The 16,024-nt window shown below is 33.7% G+C and overlaps 1 protein-coding gene and 2 pseudogenes across 1 annotated transcript in view; 2 read left to right on the top strand and 1 right to left on the bottom strand.

The window, feature by feature from the left end:
- Nucleotides 1–16,024, bottom strand: part of FAM227B (family with sequence similarity 227 member B) — a 265,178-nt gene that overhangs the window by 180,400 nt on the left and 68,754 nt on the right. Inside the window, exons 8-9 of the mRNA XM_066276688.1 lie at nucleotides 7,728–7,826; nucleotides 2,809–2,910 (exon numbers count right to left, since the gene is read on the bottom strand). Coding sequence (XP_066132785.1) covers nucleotides 2,809–2,910; nucleotides 7,728–7,826 — 201 coding nt within the window. The remainder of the gene's footprint in view (nucleotides 1–2,808; nucleotides 2,911–7,727; nucleotides 7,827–16,024) is intronic.
- Nucleotides 3,319–4,665, top strand: LOC136333907 (ribosomal protein S6 kinase alpha-6 pseudogene; annotated as a pseudogene).
- LOC136333905 (ribosomal protein S6 kinase alpha-6 pseudogene) lies at nucleotides 4,697–5,476 on the top strand (annotated as a pseudogene).

Here is a 16,024-nt window from a genome sequence, read left to right as displayed (position 1 = left end):
ATGTATAAGACACACCTTAATTTTGGGGCCCAAAATTAAAAAAAATGTATTACATTAAGTTACTGAACTCAAGTTTCATTTATCATAAAAGTCATACAACTCATCACTGTCAAAACTCCCATCCATTAGCTTGTCCTCATCTGTGTCTTATGACGAATCACTGTCTTCATATGCTGCCTAGTCCTCAGTTTCATCTATGGGAAGTGCAAGTAAAAAAGTCTACAACCACTGTATAAGATACACCCAATTTTTAGACCCCAAATTTTTCAGAAAAGTGTACATCTTATACATGGGAAAATACGGTACATATTTAAACCATAATCGGATACCAATACATATATGGTTCTACCAGTATTCTATTAGAAAAACCCCTAAATTACTAAATTTCTCTCAGGAAGTGATTAAACATAGAAAAATATGATATTTTTATATTAAAGGTTTAAAAAAATTATTATTTACTGTTTTGGTACTTTGCATTCATATAAGTATTTACAATCACTCATTTAGCCTTTCATTTAATTTTATTTTTTAATTGTTTTTATTTATATATTTATTTTAGAGAAGAGAGAGAAAGAGAGAGAGAGAGAGAGAGAGAGAGAGAGAGAGAGAGAGAGAGAGAGAAAGAAGGGGGAGGGAGGAGAAGAAAGCCCAGGCAAGCCCAGGGCTTTGAACTGGTGACCTCAGCATTCCAGGTCAATTCTTGATCCACTGCGTCACCACAGGTCAGGCCCACTGAGCCCTTAATAATGTAAAATTGTACAAGTCAAGTCCTAATCCCTGGAACTTTTACAATGTTAATGTATACAGCAAAAGGGCTCTGCAGATATCATTAAGTTAAGAAACTTGAGATGGGGAGATTATCTTGAATGGGTCTTAAATGTAATCACAAGTGTCCTTACAAAAGGGAGTCTGAGGAAAATTTCATTATAGAACAGGATAAGGCAATGTGATGGCAGAAGCAGAGATTGGAGTAATGTGACCAGAAGCTGAGGAATGCTGGAAGCTACCAGAAGCTAGAAAAGTCAAGAAATGAAACATCCCTTTGGCCACTTCAAGAACTAGCCCTGTTGATACTTTATTCTGGGACTCTAAATCTCAGTTTGGACTCTGGCCTAACTGTAAGATAATTTCTGTTGTTTAAGCCACTAAATTTGTGACAATTTGTTATAGCAGCAACAAGAAACTAACACAGTCACTAAATCCAGTACTGCTACAATTTGCTGGAAGTGACAGTACTCTCTCAAGAACATGATTATTTTGGGTGGGGGGGGCAGGAAGAAGGAAAAATGCTTTAATATGATATTTAATTTTATTGAATAAACTGTATTTTACTATCAAAAACAATCACATATTTTATTTGTGGCACCTAAAACCATACTAATGATTAAAATTAAAATGTTGAACAAGGTTAAAAGGGAAACTTCTAAAAGTTTTCTGTGAGCACCTTGCCTTATGAGATTAAGGGAAAAGAAATCAAATGTCATATTGTGTTGGAAAATTTTCTAAAGCAATCTCTTTGTACTAAATGGGACGAGAGGGAAGTAAAAGCCACACTAGATATTTTTAGACTCAGTTAATATGTACTGAATAATATAATGAGACTTGAAGATAATGTTTGCTCTTAAATATTAATACAAAACCCCCACTTATCTGAATAAGTTAAAAATAACTGAAATTGGTGAATGAGAGATGAAGATACACTTCCACTTAAGTAGCCCTGAAATGGATAAACCTGCAGAGAGGTGGCCTGGTTCTCAAGCAAAAACAGATTACGAACAGAGAAACAGCTGTTTTGTCACCTCTATACAATTTAATTACCCAAAATCTTAACTATTAACTAACTTATTTCCTGAAAATAAGAAAAGATTTCAGTATCAGCAGAGAAAATTCTAGTCTTTGAGAACATCATCATTCTACAAAACAGTAATTTATGAGTCATGAATCTGATAATCCTCTTTATCTGAGAGACAACCAGCTGTGGAAGTGAGACACTGATTGTCTTAACAAGATCCTTAGATAATTAGCACAGGTTCCAGACATGAAGCCTAGTCTGGAACATTCCAAGTTCACTACTGGTTTCCTTCTGTGACACAGCATGTGTATGTTTGTGGGTAAGATAGGTCAATATTGAACAATCTTGGTAATTTAGGTTTATATATGAAGGATATTAACTATTTTTATTTTAGGTTTGTTTTACCCAATGGAAAAGAAACATTTAATGACTATAAAACATTTATATATTTCTGATTTACAGATAAATGTCAACACAATAAAGTATTTGAATGTTTAAATTTAAAAATATCCAATAAAATTGCTACCTTCTTCACTAACTTTATTCAAAAACATAAATTATTTTAATCAACCCTATTCGTTAGTTAATATAACAGAAAAGTAAAACAAACATTTGATTAATAAATTGATTAATTGTTCTTTACTGTAACAGATACTTAGTCTTTAGGCATAACATAAACTCATGTCCTCTTAGATAAAAAAATACATTGTAAAGAAAAAAATTGATAATTTTATAGATAAATATAAGACAAACCAATAATTTACATAGAATAAGTCAATCATTTTCAAATTATTAAATACCTATATCACACTAAGGAGATTATGACTTTTAGTCAAGGAAATACAACATTCTGGAGTGTGGGACATTACTTTTAAAATAGTATCATTACTTTATTTCAGGAAATTTTGCTTTCAAAGTAACAAAATGTGTTCTCATATGTGTTTAGATTAAAATAACTTTTTCTATTTCATTAGCTACAAAAATAACTAGTGTAACCAGTTCATTTCTATGTTTACCTGAAAGAATGCATCCTTTCGACTTAGAGGTATGCTCATGAAAAGTGTCACATAACTTTCTGAAATTCTGTCAAATAAAAAATCTTGATTTTCTTTGTCAGGCTTAAAAAATAAAAGATGTGCAAAATTAAAATAGTTAATATTACAATTTAAAATTGGAATCTGTCTGCATAATGTCAATAATTTTATCTATTCTTAAAGAGCAGATCAGTTACTATAGTGGAATGAGCATCATGCAGTCCTGAATTTCAAATGATGGCTCTTATATTAATCATACAACAATTACTGAAATAAGTTTTAGAGTCAGCTTGCCAACGCATGCTATATTCTAGAGTATTTCTTATATTACATTATTGGTAATTCAATTAAATAAGTAAATTAGAGTTTTATTTTATTCTAGTTATAAAATCAGTATTATTTATTTTTCCTAAAGTGGGACATAACATAGACAGAATTTGTGTTTTGTGTTCATCTGAAAATGTAGTACAGCTTGAAATAGAAGCTTACCTAATGAAACTGAAATATGCAAGAAGTGGTCCTATTTCCACACAAAAATGTGTTGGTGTCACACCACAGTTATTTGGTGAATTTTGGTACCTAAGAGGTCACGTTATTAATATAGTTCACTGACTTCAATACATATACTTTTAACAATAAACCCTCTTGGAAGTACATACAGAGATGAAATGCAATGAACAAAACACATGAGCTCTGTCTCCCTCAACCCTCCCCGTCTAGCACGTCCCTCCTTTCTTTCCGACTCCCTACCATGGGGTTCTCCGTATCTACCCCTGCCCCTCTTTCCCAAACCCTAATCACTCCAGGCTGGGGAATCTCCACTGACACTCCCTTGCTGTGTGGGGGTTCCAGGCACAACACAGGTCAATCGTCTTAAAATGATTGATGAGCCAGTGGAAAAGGGAGAAGCAGATTCTTGTCAAGAAGTAGAAATTGTTAAAGAAATTCCTGCTATTCAGCATGTTAAGGAAGGATATGAGAAAGCAGACCCTGCATGTTTTGATTTGCTTGTGTTCTTGTTCAGGGATCCTTTGGAAAAGTTTTTCTTGTTAAAAAGACTGGCCCTGAAGCTAGTATGCTCTATGCAATGAAGGTATTAAAAAACACTTTTTTAAAAGTTCAAGACAGAGTTCAGACAAAGATGGAGAGGGATGTACTGGTGGAAGTAAATCATCCATTTATGGTCAAATTTCATTATGCCTTTCAGACTGAAGGGAAGCTGTAGTTAATATTGGATTTTCTTAGGCGAGGAGCTATCTTCACAAGATTATCCAAAGAGGTTCTGTTTACAGAGGAAGAGTGAAATTCTACCTGCAGAATTAGCAGTTGTTTAGATCTTCTGTACCAATTAGGAATTGTGTATAGAGACCTGAAGCCAGAAAATATTTTGCTTGATGAAAAAGGACATATCAAGTTAACAGATTTTGGACTCTGCAGAGAATCAGTAAATGAAGAAAAGAAGGCCAGCTTGTTTTATGGTGCAGTGGAGTATATGGCTTCTGAAGTAGTAAGCAGGAGAGGTTATTCGCAGGGTGCTGAGTGATAGTCATATGGTGTGCTTATGTTTGCTGGCACACTGACACTTCAAGGTAAAGACAGAGATGAGACCATGAGTATGATATTAAGAGCAAAACTTGGAATGCCTTAGTTTCTTCTGAAGCACAGAGTGTTTTAAGGATGTTATTCAAAAGGAATCCAGCAAATAGACTGAGTTTAGAAGGAGTTGAGGAATTCAAAAGACACTTTTTTAAAAAATTGCAAAAAATATATGTTATATATTTATATTTCATTGTAGAAGAATATAAAATCACTCCTATCACAAGTGCATCAGATAAATGAAAATGGTGCAAAATTTGGTGAAGTATAATTGTTGAAAGAAGATACTGGTGTTGGCTCCTATACTGTTCGCAAGCAAGGCATACACACAGTCACCCGTGTGGAATTTACAGTGAAGATCATTGACAAAAGAGAGATCCCTCAGAACAAATTGAAATTTTGAAGTACTATGAACAACACCCCAACATGTTCACTTTAAAGGATGTTTATGATGATGGTGGAGATGTTTATCTTGTTACGGATTTGATGAAAAAAGGAAAGCTACTGGAGCATATTCTCAAACCAAAAATGTTTCTCAGATGGGAAGTTAGTGATGTACTGTTTGAAATAACTAAGACAGTTGACTATCTTCATTGTTAAGGAGTTGCTCATTGTAATCTTAAACCTAGTAATGTATGTGGATTACTAGGATAAATAATGTGGATAAATGTGGATAAATCAGCCATGTGGACTCCATGAAGATTTGTGATTTTGGGTTTCCAAACAATTTCAAGAAGAAAATGGACTTCTTTTCATGCTACACTGCAAACTTTGTAGCACCTGAGGTCTTATGCAAAAGGGCTACAATGCTGCTTTTGATATTTGGAGTCTGGTAGTCCCTTGTAAACAGAATTTTGACTGGCTACATTTCATCTGCTAATGATCCCAATGATACTCCTGAAGAGATACTGCTACGTATAGGCAGCGGTAGTTCTCTATGAGTGGTGGAAACTGGGACAATACTTTACATGGAGCAAAGGATTTGCTTTCCCATATGCTATGTATAGACCTACATCAATGGTAGTCTACAGAACAAGTATTAAAACACTGGTGAATAACCCACAGAGACTAGGTGCCAAATGATCAGCCAATCAGAAATAATACGTCATATGTCATTAAGGGAGCAAGAGTTGCTACATATTCTACCCTGACTCATAAGACCTTCCAGCCAGTCCTAGAGCCTGTTGCTGCCTCAAGCTTAGGTAACAGAGCATGAAAAAGTGGATATCAACTGGCCTGTAAGATTTTCAGTGTTCCTCAGCCAAAGTAGATGAAAATAAAATTAAATGTGTGGCTTTTGCCTAATTGTATATCAAAGGCATTGCTTTTGCTACATTTCTTGAATATTCTGTTGAAGCCTCCTTATTTAGGGGGATGAGATTAAAAAATAAATATACACTGGTCCACAATATTCAAAATATGTTGTTTTGCAGTAGTGTGCAAAATTTATTTCGGTATATAACTGGTGTTCACAAGGTCCTAACAACTTCCCTGCACACTAACTTCTAAAATTCCTTTTAAATAGTTACTTTAATAGTTGGTTTAAAAAAACAACAAAAAACAGATGAACAAGGAACTGTTCTGGTTAAATCATGGATTATTTGCTTCAATTGGATTTAGATCCCTAAATTTCCCCCTCCAACACTAGCAGAATACTGATCCTGCTGAATCATACTGACCCTCAAATCATGTCAGAAAATCAAAAATGATACTAAAAATGTTATTAAATTATCATATTTTAAAATTATTACATTTTAATTTCAGAAAGCCAGTAATTGCTAGAAAATAGTTTAAAGATGAAAAAAAAATCCAATGCCTTGTTATTCCAAGAATAATCTTATAAATGTAGTGGGGCATTAATATTTTTGTGTTAAATCTATATTTGTTCAGAATAATAAAATACTCTATGGCCTGACAAAACAGTTTCTGGAAACGTTGCTAGATTGTTTCTTCTAAAACTCATTAATTATAATCCTAACAGCTTTAGTGGGAAAGTAAAGTTTCTCTTTGTTATCATGGAAAAATACAAATTTGGAATCCAGATCTAGAAAAAAAAATTAAGGTAATAAACTCCCCTGATTGCACACATTTCCCTAGGTAATTATCTTTATAGAATTGATACGGCACTTCTGATGCCCTATTCAGCTCCCAGTAGTCTTACTGAGAATTACATTAAAGCACTGACCCAACAGTTTGTATATAAATTTGGTAACATTCATTTCTTCATTGTATGAAATTTTGGAGTGGACATAGAAGCAGTTTCCTGGGGATAATTTGGGCTGGGGAAAGGTGGAGAGTTGAGTACATTTGCAGGCTTCTTAGAATGGATGGCATATCTTCTTAATGCTTCGACCATGATCCCATGGGTTGCTCTGTTTTCCATTCTCCCAGATCCAGAGGCTACACAGCAGTCATTTATATTCACCTTGTTTTCTAGGCTCTCGTATTTTCTAATGTAAGACTTATGTGCTGCTTATTTCCATTCTCTCATTGTTTCTTGGAAACCCACATTTTTCTCTTTTTAATCCTAATAAGAGTTTTACCTTTCTGAATCAAGTGAGGAATCCCTCTCTATCTGCTCTGTGGACTGTTTTCAAAATGAAAACCTCCTTCAATGTCACTGGTTTGCACTGGTTTCTGTTTATCCACACATGATAATATTGAATAAAGCTATAACTATTATTCACTACAATGTCTGATTTAACTAATCTTTCTCTGATTAAATGAAGACCTAGGTTCTTTGAAATCTATATTAAGGTCTTAATCCTCTAAAACATGGGTCCCCAAACTACGCCCTGTGGGCCGCATGCAGCCCCGAGGCCATTTATCCGGCCCCGCCGCACTTCCGGAAGGGGCACCTCTTTCATTGGTGGTCAGTGAAAGGAGCACATTGACCATCTCATTAGCCAAAAGCAGGCCCATAGCTCCCATTGAAATGCTGGTCAGTTTGTTGATTTAAATTTACTTGTTCTTTATTTTAAATATTGTATTTGTTCCCGTTTTGTTTTTTTTTATTTTAAAATAAGATATGTGCAGTGTGCATAGGGATTGGTTCATAGTTTTTTTAATAGTCTGGCCCTCCAATAGTCTGAGGGACAGTGAACTGGCCCCCTGTGTAAAAAGTTTGGGGACCCCTGCTCTAAAAGAACTCTAGATTTCAAACAGGATTTCTAAGAAATGTGGCATACTAAAACACCAAGCTCTGTGGAAGGATCCCAAAAAATGTTTTTGTACCAATACTACCACTACTAAAAACAAATTATGCTAAAAATAAACCTAAACAAGTTTAAGAAATAGCATTATACCTTAAATTTATGGAGAAACCACCACCAAAAGGAATCATGCAAAAGAGCAATAGAGGCTTCTGAAAGAAAATGACTCCTCCAGATTTTAAAAAATTTTTCCTATTAAAAAAAAAGACAAATAGGGATCAAATTAAAATACCTTATAAAACATGGCAACGTAAATAAATAGGCTTTGTAAAGAGTGTATGTTCAATGGTTATAGACTGGCACTGTTCAATATAAGTTTAATGTAGAGCCACGTGTGTAATAATATATTTTCTAGTAGCCACTTAAAAAAGTAAAAGGTGAAATTAATTTTACTAACATTTATTTAACCAAATATAATAAAAACATGATCTTTTTACTATATAATTATATCAATGAAATATTTTACAATCATTTTTGGTACTAGGTCTTTGAAATATACTGTATAATTAACACTTATAGAACATCTGAAACACATTTTCATAATAAATAAAGAATTATTAATGAAATATTTTACAATCTTTTTTGGTACTAGGTCTTTGAAATATACTGTATAATTAACACTTACAGAAACATCTGAAACACATTTTCATCATAAATACTATATCAGTTTTTAGATCATAAAATACTACATGGTTGTAATTTTGTTTTAACCTTAACTGAAAGTTTTTTGATAACTTAATCAAGTGTCAGTTTTTAAATTTAAATATAAATTAATTGAAATAAATAAAATAAAACAATGCAGCTCTGCTGTATTAGCCACATTTTGTATGCTAATGTAACCACACTTGGCTAGGACCTATGGTAAGGACAGTGTAGGCTAGGCCAAGAAGAGCAAAAATCCAACGATATGCTACAATTTCCCTTTTCTACTGAAGACAGATATCAGCAATTGTGAAATTCTATCCCAATGAACCGCATTATAACTCTAGACCTTATCTAAACATAGTGCTCTCTTTAGGCAATTGATCAAAATTGACACATAAGGTTAAATCTATTTACCATGACTGCTACAGACTATAAATCTTAGTTTAAGCAGGCATATTCAATAAATCATTTTATATTATTCAGCTAAAAGTTTTTAAATGCCAGATGTAGTAGTGTTCAAGATTTTTTAAAAATAAAATACATAGGTATAAATTTCTGTTCTTTGAGGACAAGTCTACAAAAAAAAAAAACACATTATGCAAACTTTTATACCATGATGATTATTTATTACTATTGATTATTTATCATGTATCTGTGGTGGCATTTCTTTCACAGGCCACTTACATTGATAACAGCGATAACAGCATCAACTTAGATTTAGTATTTCTTAATTACAAAGAACATATGTAAAGTACATAAACATAAAGAAAAGAGAAAACTGAAATATGGGGAGAAGTGGAATACTTTTGCTTAAATTATTTGCAAATTTCAAACAAAATGCTTTTTAGTGTAAACTAATTGCATGATTACTTCTGTTGTTAGTTTTGATTATATTTAGTATCACTAACTTCCTTTTTTCAGGAAAATTTAAAGTTACTGAAAACAACCAAAAATTGAAAATTGGAAAAAAAAAAAAGAAACCTAAACTCAGCTTAAAAAGTAAAATGGTCCTCTCCTTCCTAGCCTCCTTCCACCTTTGTGATACTTATCCTTTTTTTTTCTTTTTTTTTTTAAATTTTATTTTTTATTTATTTATTTATTTTTTTAAATAAATTTTTATTAATGGTAATGGGATGACATTAATAAATCAGGGTACATATATTCAAAGAAAACATGTCTAGGTTATTTTGTCATTAAATTATGTTGCATACCCCTCGCCCAAAGTCAGATTGTCCTCCGCCACCCTCTATCTAGTTCTCTGTGCCCCTCCCCCTCCCCCTAACTCTCTCCCTCCCTCCCTCCCATGTCCTCCCTCCCCCCCCACCCCTGGTAACCACCACACTCTTGTCCATGTCTCTTAGTCTCGTTTTTATATTCCACCAATGTATGGAATCATGTAGTTCTTGTTTTTTTCTGATTTACTTATTTCACTCCGTATAATGTTATCAAGATCCCACCATTTTGCTGTAAATGATCTGATGTCATCATTTCTTATGGCTGAGTAGTATTCCATAGTGTATATGTGCCACATCTTCTTTATCCAGTCTTCTATTGAAGGGCTTTTTGGTTGTTTCCATGTCTTGGCCACTGTGAACAGTGCTGCAATGAACATGGGGCTACATGTGTCTTCATGTATCAATGTTTCTGAGGTTTTGGGGTATATACCCAGTAGAGGGATTGCTGGGTCGTAAGGTAGTTCTATTTGCAGTTTTTTGAGGAACCACCATACTTTCCTCCATAATGGTTGTACTACTTTACAGTCCCACCAACAGTGGATGAGAGTTCCCTTTTCTCCGCAGCCTCTCCAACATTTGCTATTACCCGTCTTGTTGATAATAGCTAATCTAACAGGGGTGAGGTGGTATCTCATTGTAGTTTTGATTTGCATTTCTCTAATAACTAATGAAGCTGAGCATCTTTTCATATATCTGTTGGCCATTTGTATCTCTTCCTGGGAGAAGTGTCTGTTCATGTCCTCTTCCCATTTTTTTATTGGATTGTTTGTTTGTTGTTGAGTTTTATGAGTTCTTTGTAAATTTTGGATATTAGGCCCTTATCTGAGCTGTTGTTTGAAAATATCATTTCCCATTTAGTTGGCTGTCTGTTTATTTTGATATCAGTTTCTCTTGCTGAGCAAAAACTTTTAATTCTGATGTAGTCCCATTTATTTATCTTTGCCTTCACTTCTCTTGCCATTGGAGTCAAGTTCATAAAATGTTCTTTAAAACCCAGGTCCATGATTTTAGTACCTATGTCTTCTTCTATGTACTTTATTGTTTCAGGTCTTATATTTAGGTCTTTGATCCATTTTGAATTAATTTTAGTACACGAGGACAGGCTGTAGTCGAGTTTCATTCTTTTGCATGTGGCTTTCCAGTTTTCCCAACACCATTTGTTGAAGAGGCTTTCTTTTCTCCATTGTGTGTTGTTGGCCCCTTTATCAAAGATTATTTGACCATATATATGTGGTTTTATTTCTGGGCTTTCTATTCTGTTCCATTGGTCTGAGTGTCTATTTTTCTGCCAATACCACGCTGTTTTGATTATCGTGGCCCTATAATATAGTTTAAAGTCAGGTATTGTAATGCCCCCAGCTTCATTCTTTTTCCTTAGGATTGTTTTGGCTATTCGGGGTTTTTTATAGTTCCATATAAATCTGATGATTTTTTGTTCCATTTCTTTAAAAAATCTCATAGGAATTTTGATGGGAATTGCATTAAATTTATATATTGCTTTGGGTAATATGGCCATTTTAATTATATTTATTCTTCCTATCCAAGAACAAGGAATATTTTTCCATCTCATTGTGTCTTTTTCTATTTCTCTTAATAATGCCTTGTAGTTTTCGTTATATAGGTCCTTTACATTCTTTGTTATGTTTATTCCTAGGTATTTTTTTGTTGTTGTTGCAATCGTGAAGGGGATGATTCTTTTGAGTTCATTTTCTAATATTTCATTGTTGGCATATAGAAAGGCTATAGACTTCTGTATGTTAATTTTGTATCCTGCGACCTTACTGTATTGGTTTATTGTTTCTAATAATCTTTTTGTGGAGTCCTTTGGGTTTTCGATGTATAGGATCATATCATCAGCAAAAAGTGATAGGTTTACTTCTTCTTTTCCGATATGGATGCCTTTTATTTCTTTGTCTTGTCTGATTGCTCTGGCCAGAACTTCTAGCACCACGTTAAATAAGAGTGGAGAGAGTGGACAACCCTGTCTTGTTCCTGATTTAAGGTAGAAAGTCCTCAGTTTTATGCCGTTTAATATGATGTTGGCTGATGGTTTATCATATATTGTCTTTATCATGTTGAAATATTTTCCTTCTAAACCCATTTTGTTGAGAGTCTTAAACATAAAATTATGTTGTATTTTATCAAAAGCCTTTTGTGCATCTATTGATAAGATCATGTGGTTTTTGTTCTTTGTTTTGTTGATATGATGTATTACGTTAACCGTTTTGCGTATGTTGAACCATCCTTGAGATTCTGGGATGAATCCCACTTGATCATGATGTATTATTTTTTTAATATGTTGTTGTATTCGGTTTGCCAGTATTTTGTTTAGTATTTTAGCATCTGTATTCATTAGAGATATTGGTCTGTAGTTTTCTTTCTTTGTGCCATCCTTGCCAGGTTTTGGTATGAGGGTTATGTTGGCCTCATAAAATGTGTTTGGAAGTATTGCTTCTTCTTCAATTTTTTGGAAGACTTTGAGTAGAATAGGAACCAAGTCTTCTTTTAATGTTTGATAGAATTCGCTAGTATAACCGTCTGGGCCTGGACTTTTATTTTTGGGGAGGTTTTTAATAGTTTTTTGTATATCTTCCCTGCTGATTGGTCTGTTTAGACTTTCTGCTTCTTCATGACTCAGTCTAGGAAGGCTGTATTGTTCTAGGAATTTATCCATTTCTTCTAGATTGTTGTATTTGGTGGCATATAATTTTTCATAGTATTCTACAATAATTCTTTGTATATCTATGATGTCTGTGGTGATCTCTCCTCTTTCATTTTGGATTTTATTTATTTGAGTCCTGTGCCTTTTTTCCTTGGTGAGTCTTGCCAAGGGTTTGTCAATTTTGTTGATCTTTTCAAAGAACCAGCTCCTTGTTTTATTGATTTTTTCTATAGTTTTTCTGTTCTCTATTTCATTTATTTCTGCTCTGATTTTTATTATCTCCTTTCTTCGGCTGGTTTTGGGTTGTCTTTGTTCTTCTTTTTCTAGTTCCTTAAGTGGGAAGTTAAGTGGTTTACTTCGGCTCTCTCTTGTTTGTTCATATAGGCCTGAAGTGATATGAACTTTCCTCTTATTACTGCTTTTGCTGCATCCCAGAGATTCTGATATGTCGTATTTTCATTTTCATTTGTCTGTATATATCTTTTGATCTCTGCGCTTATTTCTTCTTTGACCCATTCATTTTTTAGAAGTATGTTGTTTAGTTTCCACATTTTGGGGGGTTTTTCCCCCTCTTTTTTGCAGTTGAATTCTAGTTTCAAGGCTTTATGATCAGAGAATATGCTTGGTACAATTTCAATTTTTCTAAATTTGCTGATATTGTCTTTGTGGCCCAACATATGGTCAATTCTTGAGAATGTTCCATGTACACTAGAGAAAAATGTATACTCTGTTGCTTTGGGATGAAGTGTCCTGTAGATGTCTATCATATCCAGGTGTTCTAGTATTTCGTTTAAGGCTACTATATCTTTATTGATTCTCTGTTTGGATGACCGATCTAGAGCCGTCAGCGGTGTATTGAGGTCTCCAAGTATGATTGTATTTTTGTTAGTTTTTGTTTTAAGGTCAATAAGTAGCTGTCTTATATATTTTGGTGCTCCTTGGTTTGGTGCATATATATTAAGGATTGTTATGTTTTCTTGATTCAACTTCCCTTTAATCATTATGAAATGACCATTTTTGTCTCTGAGTACTTTTTCTGTCTTGTAGTCAGCATTATCAGATATGAGTATTGCTACACCTGCTTTTTTTTGGGTGTTGTTTGCTTGGAGTATTGTTTTCCAGCCTTTCACTTTGAATTTGTTTTTATCCTTGTTGCTTAGATGTGTTTCTTGTAGGCAGCATATAGTTGGATTTTCTTTTTTAATCCATTCTGCTACTCTGTGTCTTTTTATTGGTAAGTTTAATCCATTTACATTTAGTGTAATTATTGACACTTGTGGGTTCCCTACTGCCGTTTTATAAATTGCTTTCTGTTAGTTTTGTATCTAGTTTGATTCTTCTCTTTTGTTTTTCTATCATTTGTTTTTGTTTGTTTGTGTTCCATACTTCTTTCCTCTGTTGCTACCTTTTTTAAGTCAAGTGTTTTTGTGGTGGTTTTTTCAAGGGTGGTTACCATTAAGTAATGAAAAGGGTACCTACCATATTCATTGTAGTACCCTATCTTATGAGTATTTCTGCACTTCATCGTCCTTTGCTACTGTTAATCTCCATCCTCTCCCCCCCTTTTTTTTCCTTTGTTGTCACAGTTTAAGTTTGGTTTTATTGTGTTCTTGGTGGAGCTGTTACTTGTGGTGTTGTTTTCTTTTGTTCTTTGAATCTGGTTGGAAAACCCCCTTTAGTATTTCCTGGAGTGGGGGTTTTCTGCTGATAAATTCTCTCATCTTTTCTGTATTTGTGAATGTTTTTATATCTCCTTCGTACTTGAAGGATAGCTTTGATGGATATAGTATTCTTGGCTGAAAGTTCCTCTCTTTCAGGGCTTTAAATATTGGGGTCCACTCTCTTCTAGCTTGTAGAGTTTCTGCTGAGAAATCTGATGATAATCTAATAGGCCTTCCTTTATATGTTGTACTCTTCTTTTCCCTGGCTGCCTTGAGAATTTTTTCTTTGTCATTGGTTTGTGTCATCTTTATTATGATGTGCCTTGGAGTGCGTTTGTTGGGGTTAAGAAAACTCGGTGTTCTGTTTGCTTCTTGAATTTGAGGCTTTAGTTCTTTCCACTGGCTTGGGAAGTTCTTGTCTATTATTTGTTTGAGTATATTCTCCATTCCATTTTCTTTCTCTTCTCCCTCTGATATACCTATTATTCTTATGTTATTCTTTCTGATGGAGTCAGACAATTCCTGTAGGGCTTTCTCGTTTTTTATTATTTTTGAGTCTCTTTCTTCTTCTCTCTGTTGTGCCTCAAGTTGTTTGTCTTCTATTTCACTAATCCTATCTTCTATCTGGGCTGTTCTGTTAGCTAAGCTTGTTACCTCGTTTTTCAGCTTGTGAATTGAGTTTTTCATTTCTGTTTGATTTGTTTTTATAGTTTCAATTTCCTTGGTAATATATTCTTTTTGTTCATTGAGTTGTTTTCTGATCTCCCTAAATTGCCTTTCTTGTTTTCTTGTATATCTCTGAGTATTTTTAAGATTTCTATTTTAAATTCTCTGTCATTTAGCTCCAAGGTTTCCAATATGTTGTCTTTTCTCCATAGGTTTTTCCACATCTATTTGTGTTACCTCTCTTTCTTTTGTATCCATAATATTCGATTTCCTCTTTCTTATTGGCATCTGAGGGTGGTCTTGTTGATAGCACTAATTAGAATTAATAAAGAGTAAAAAGTAAAAAAAAAAAAAAAAGGTAAAACACCCCACAAAAAAAAAAACAGTAATAATTTATTATTTCCCCCTTTTTTCTTTCTTCTTTCCCTCCTCAGGGAAATATCGTGATGACCTGTGAATTTTATTATGCTAAATGGAACTAAAACTGCCTATAATGGAGGGCCTGATTTGGGGTGAAGAGTTCAAGGGGAAAAAAAAGGGAGTAGGGACCTACTAAATGCAAAAAAAAAAAAAAAAAAAGGAAGAAAATCTTAGACAAGCATAAAATGATTTGCTTGTAAGTGATGGTAGACTAAGAGATATAATGAGAGGGATAAGAGGGAACCAGAAAAAAGGAGAAAAAAAAAGAAGAATAAAGAAGAAAAAAATAAAAATAATAAGTAAAAATCTGTTTTATTAAGTGAAGCGAAGACTAAATACAATGGAGACCTTGGGTTGGGAGGAATGCTAGTGAGTTAAAAAGCAACGTAAAAAGTACCCAAAATGCCACAAAAATAAACAAAAAAACAAACAAAATACAAAAACAAAAGCAAAAAAGAAAAATAAAACCAAAAAAAAAACCTTGAGTCCCAAATTAACTAATTTGTTCATGATTGAGGATTAAATGGGAGGAAAAGTAAAACGAGAAAAGAAAAAACGAATAGAAAGGAAAAAATAAGAAAAAGAGAAAAACGAAGGAAGAAAAAAAAGAAAGAGAAAAAAACAAAATAAAGCAAAACAAAAAACAAAAACAAAAGAGGAGAGAGTGAGAGTTAAGTGTTTTGGAGTATAACCTTAAAGGAGGGTGAGGATGAAGAAAAGAAATAAAATGTAACACTCATGGGTAGTGTAGTTCAAGAAAAGGGAAGCATAAGATGGGCAGAGAATAGAAGGACCGAGGTGGAGGAAATAGAAATAATAATAATAAAGGCAATAAGATAGAAGAAACAAACAACAACAACAAAAAAATTAGTGGAACAAGTTGTAATGTCTGTGGATTTTTCTTGATTTTGAGAGGTTAACTTCTTCCTTTTTCTTTTCTCTCCCTCTTTCTGGTCGGTGACTCTGTATCCCAGGCTCTGCCCCTGTGTCACACTTAGGTAGGGATTTGCAGTTGATGGGATTCTATGGCAATGTCATATAATTGGCTTTAGTCTTGCTGGTAGTCAAGGCTTGTTGGCGTTTGCAGGGTCCAACGATGAG

This window comes from Saccopteryx bilineata, chromosome 4, assembly GCF_036850765.1.
Source record: "Saccopteryx bilineata isolate mSacBil1 chromosome 4, mSacBil1_pri_phased_curated, whole genome shotgun sequence".
Classification (NCBI taxonomy): domain Eukaryota; kingdom Metazoa; phylum Chordata; class Mammalia; order Chiroptera; family Emballonuridae; genus Saccopteryx; species Saccopteryx bilineata.
This window is presented reverse-complemented; position numbering and strand designations above follow the sequence as displayed.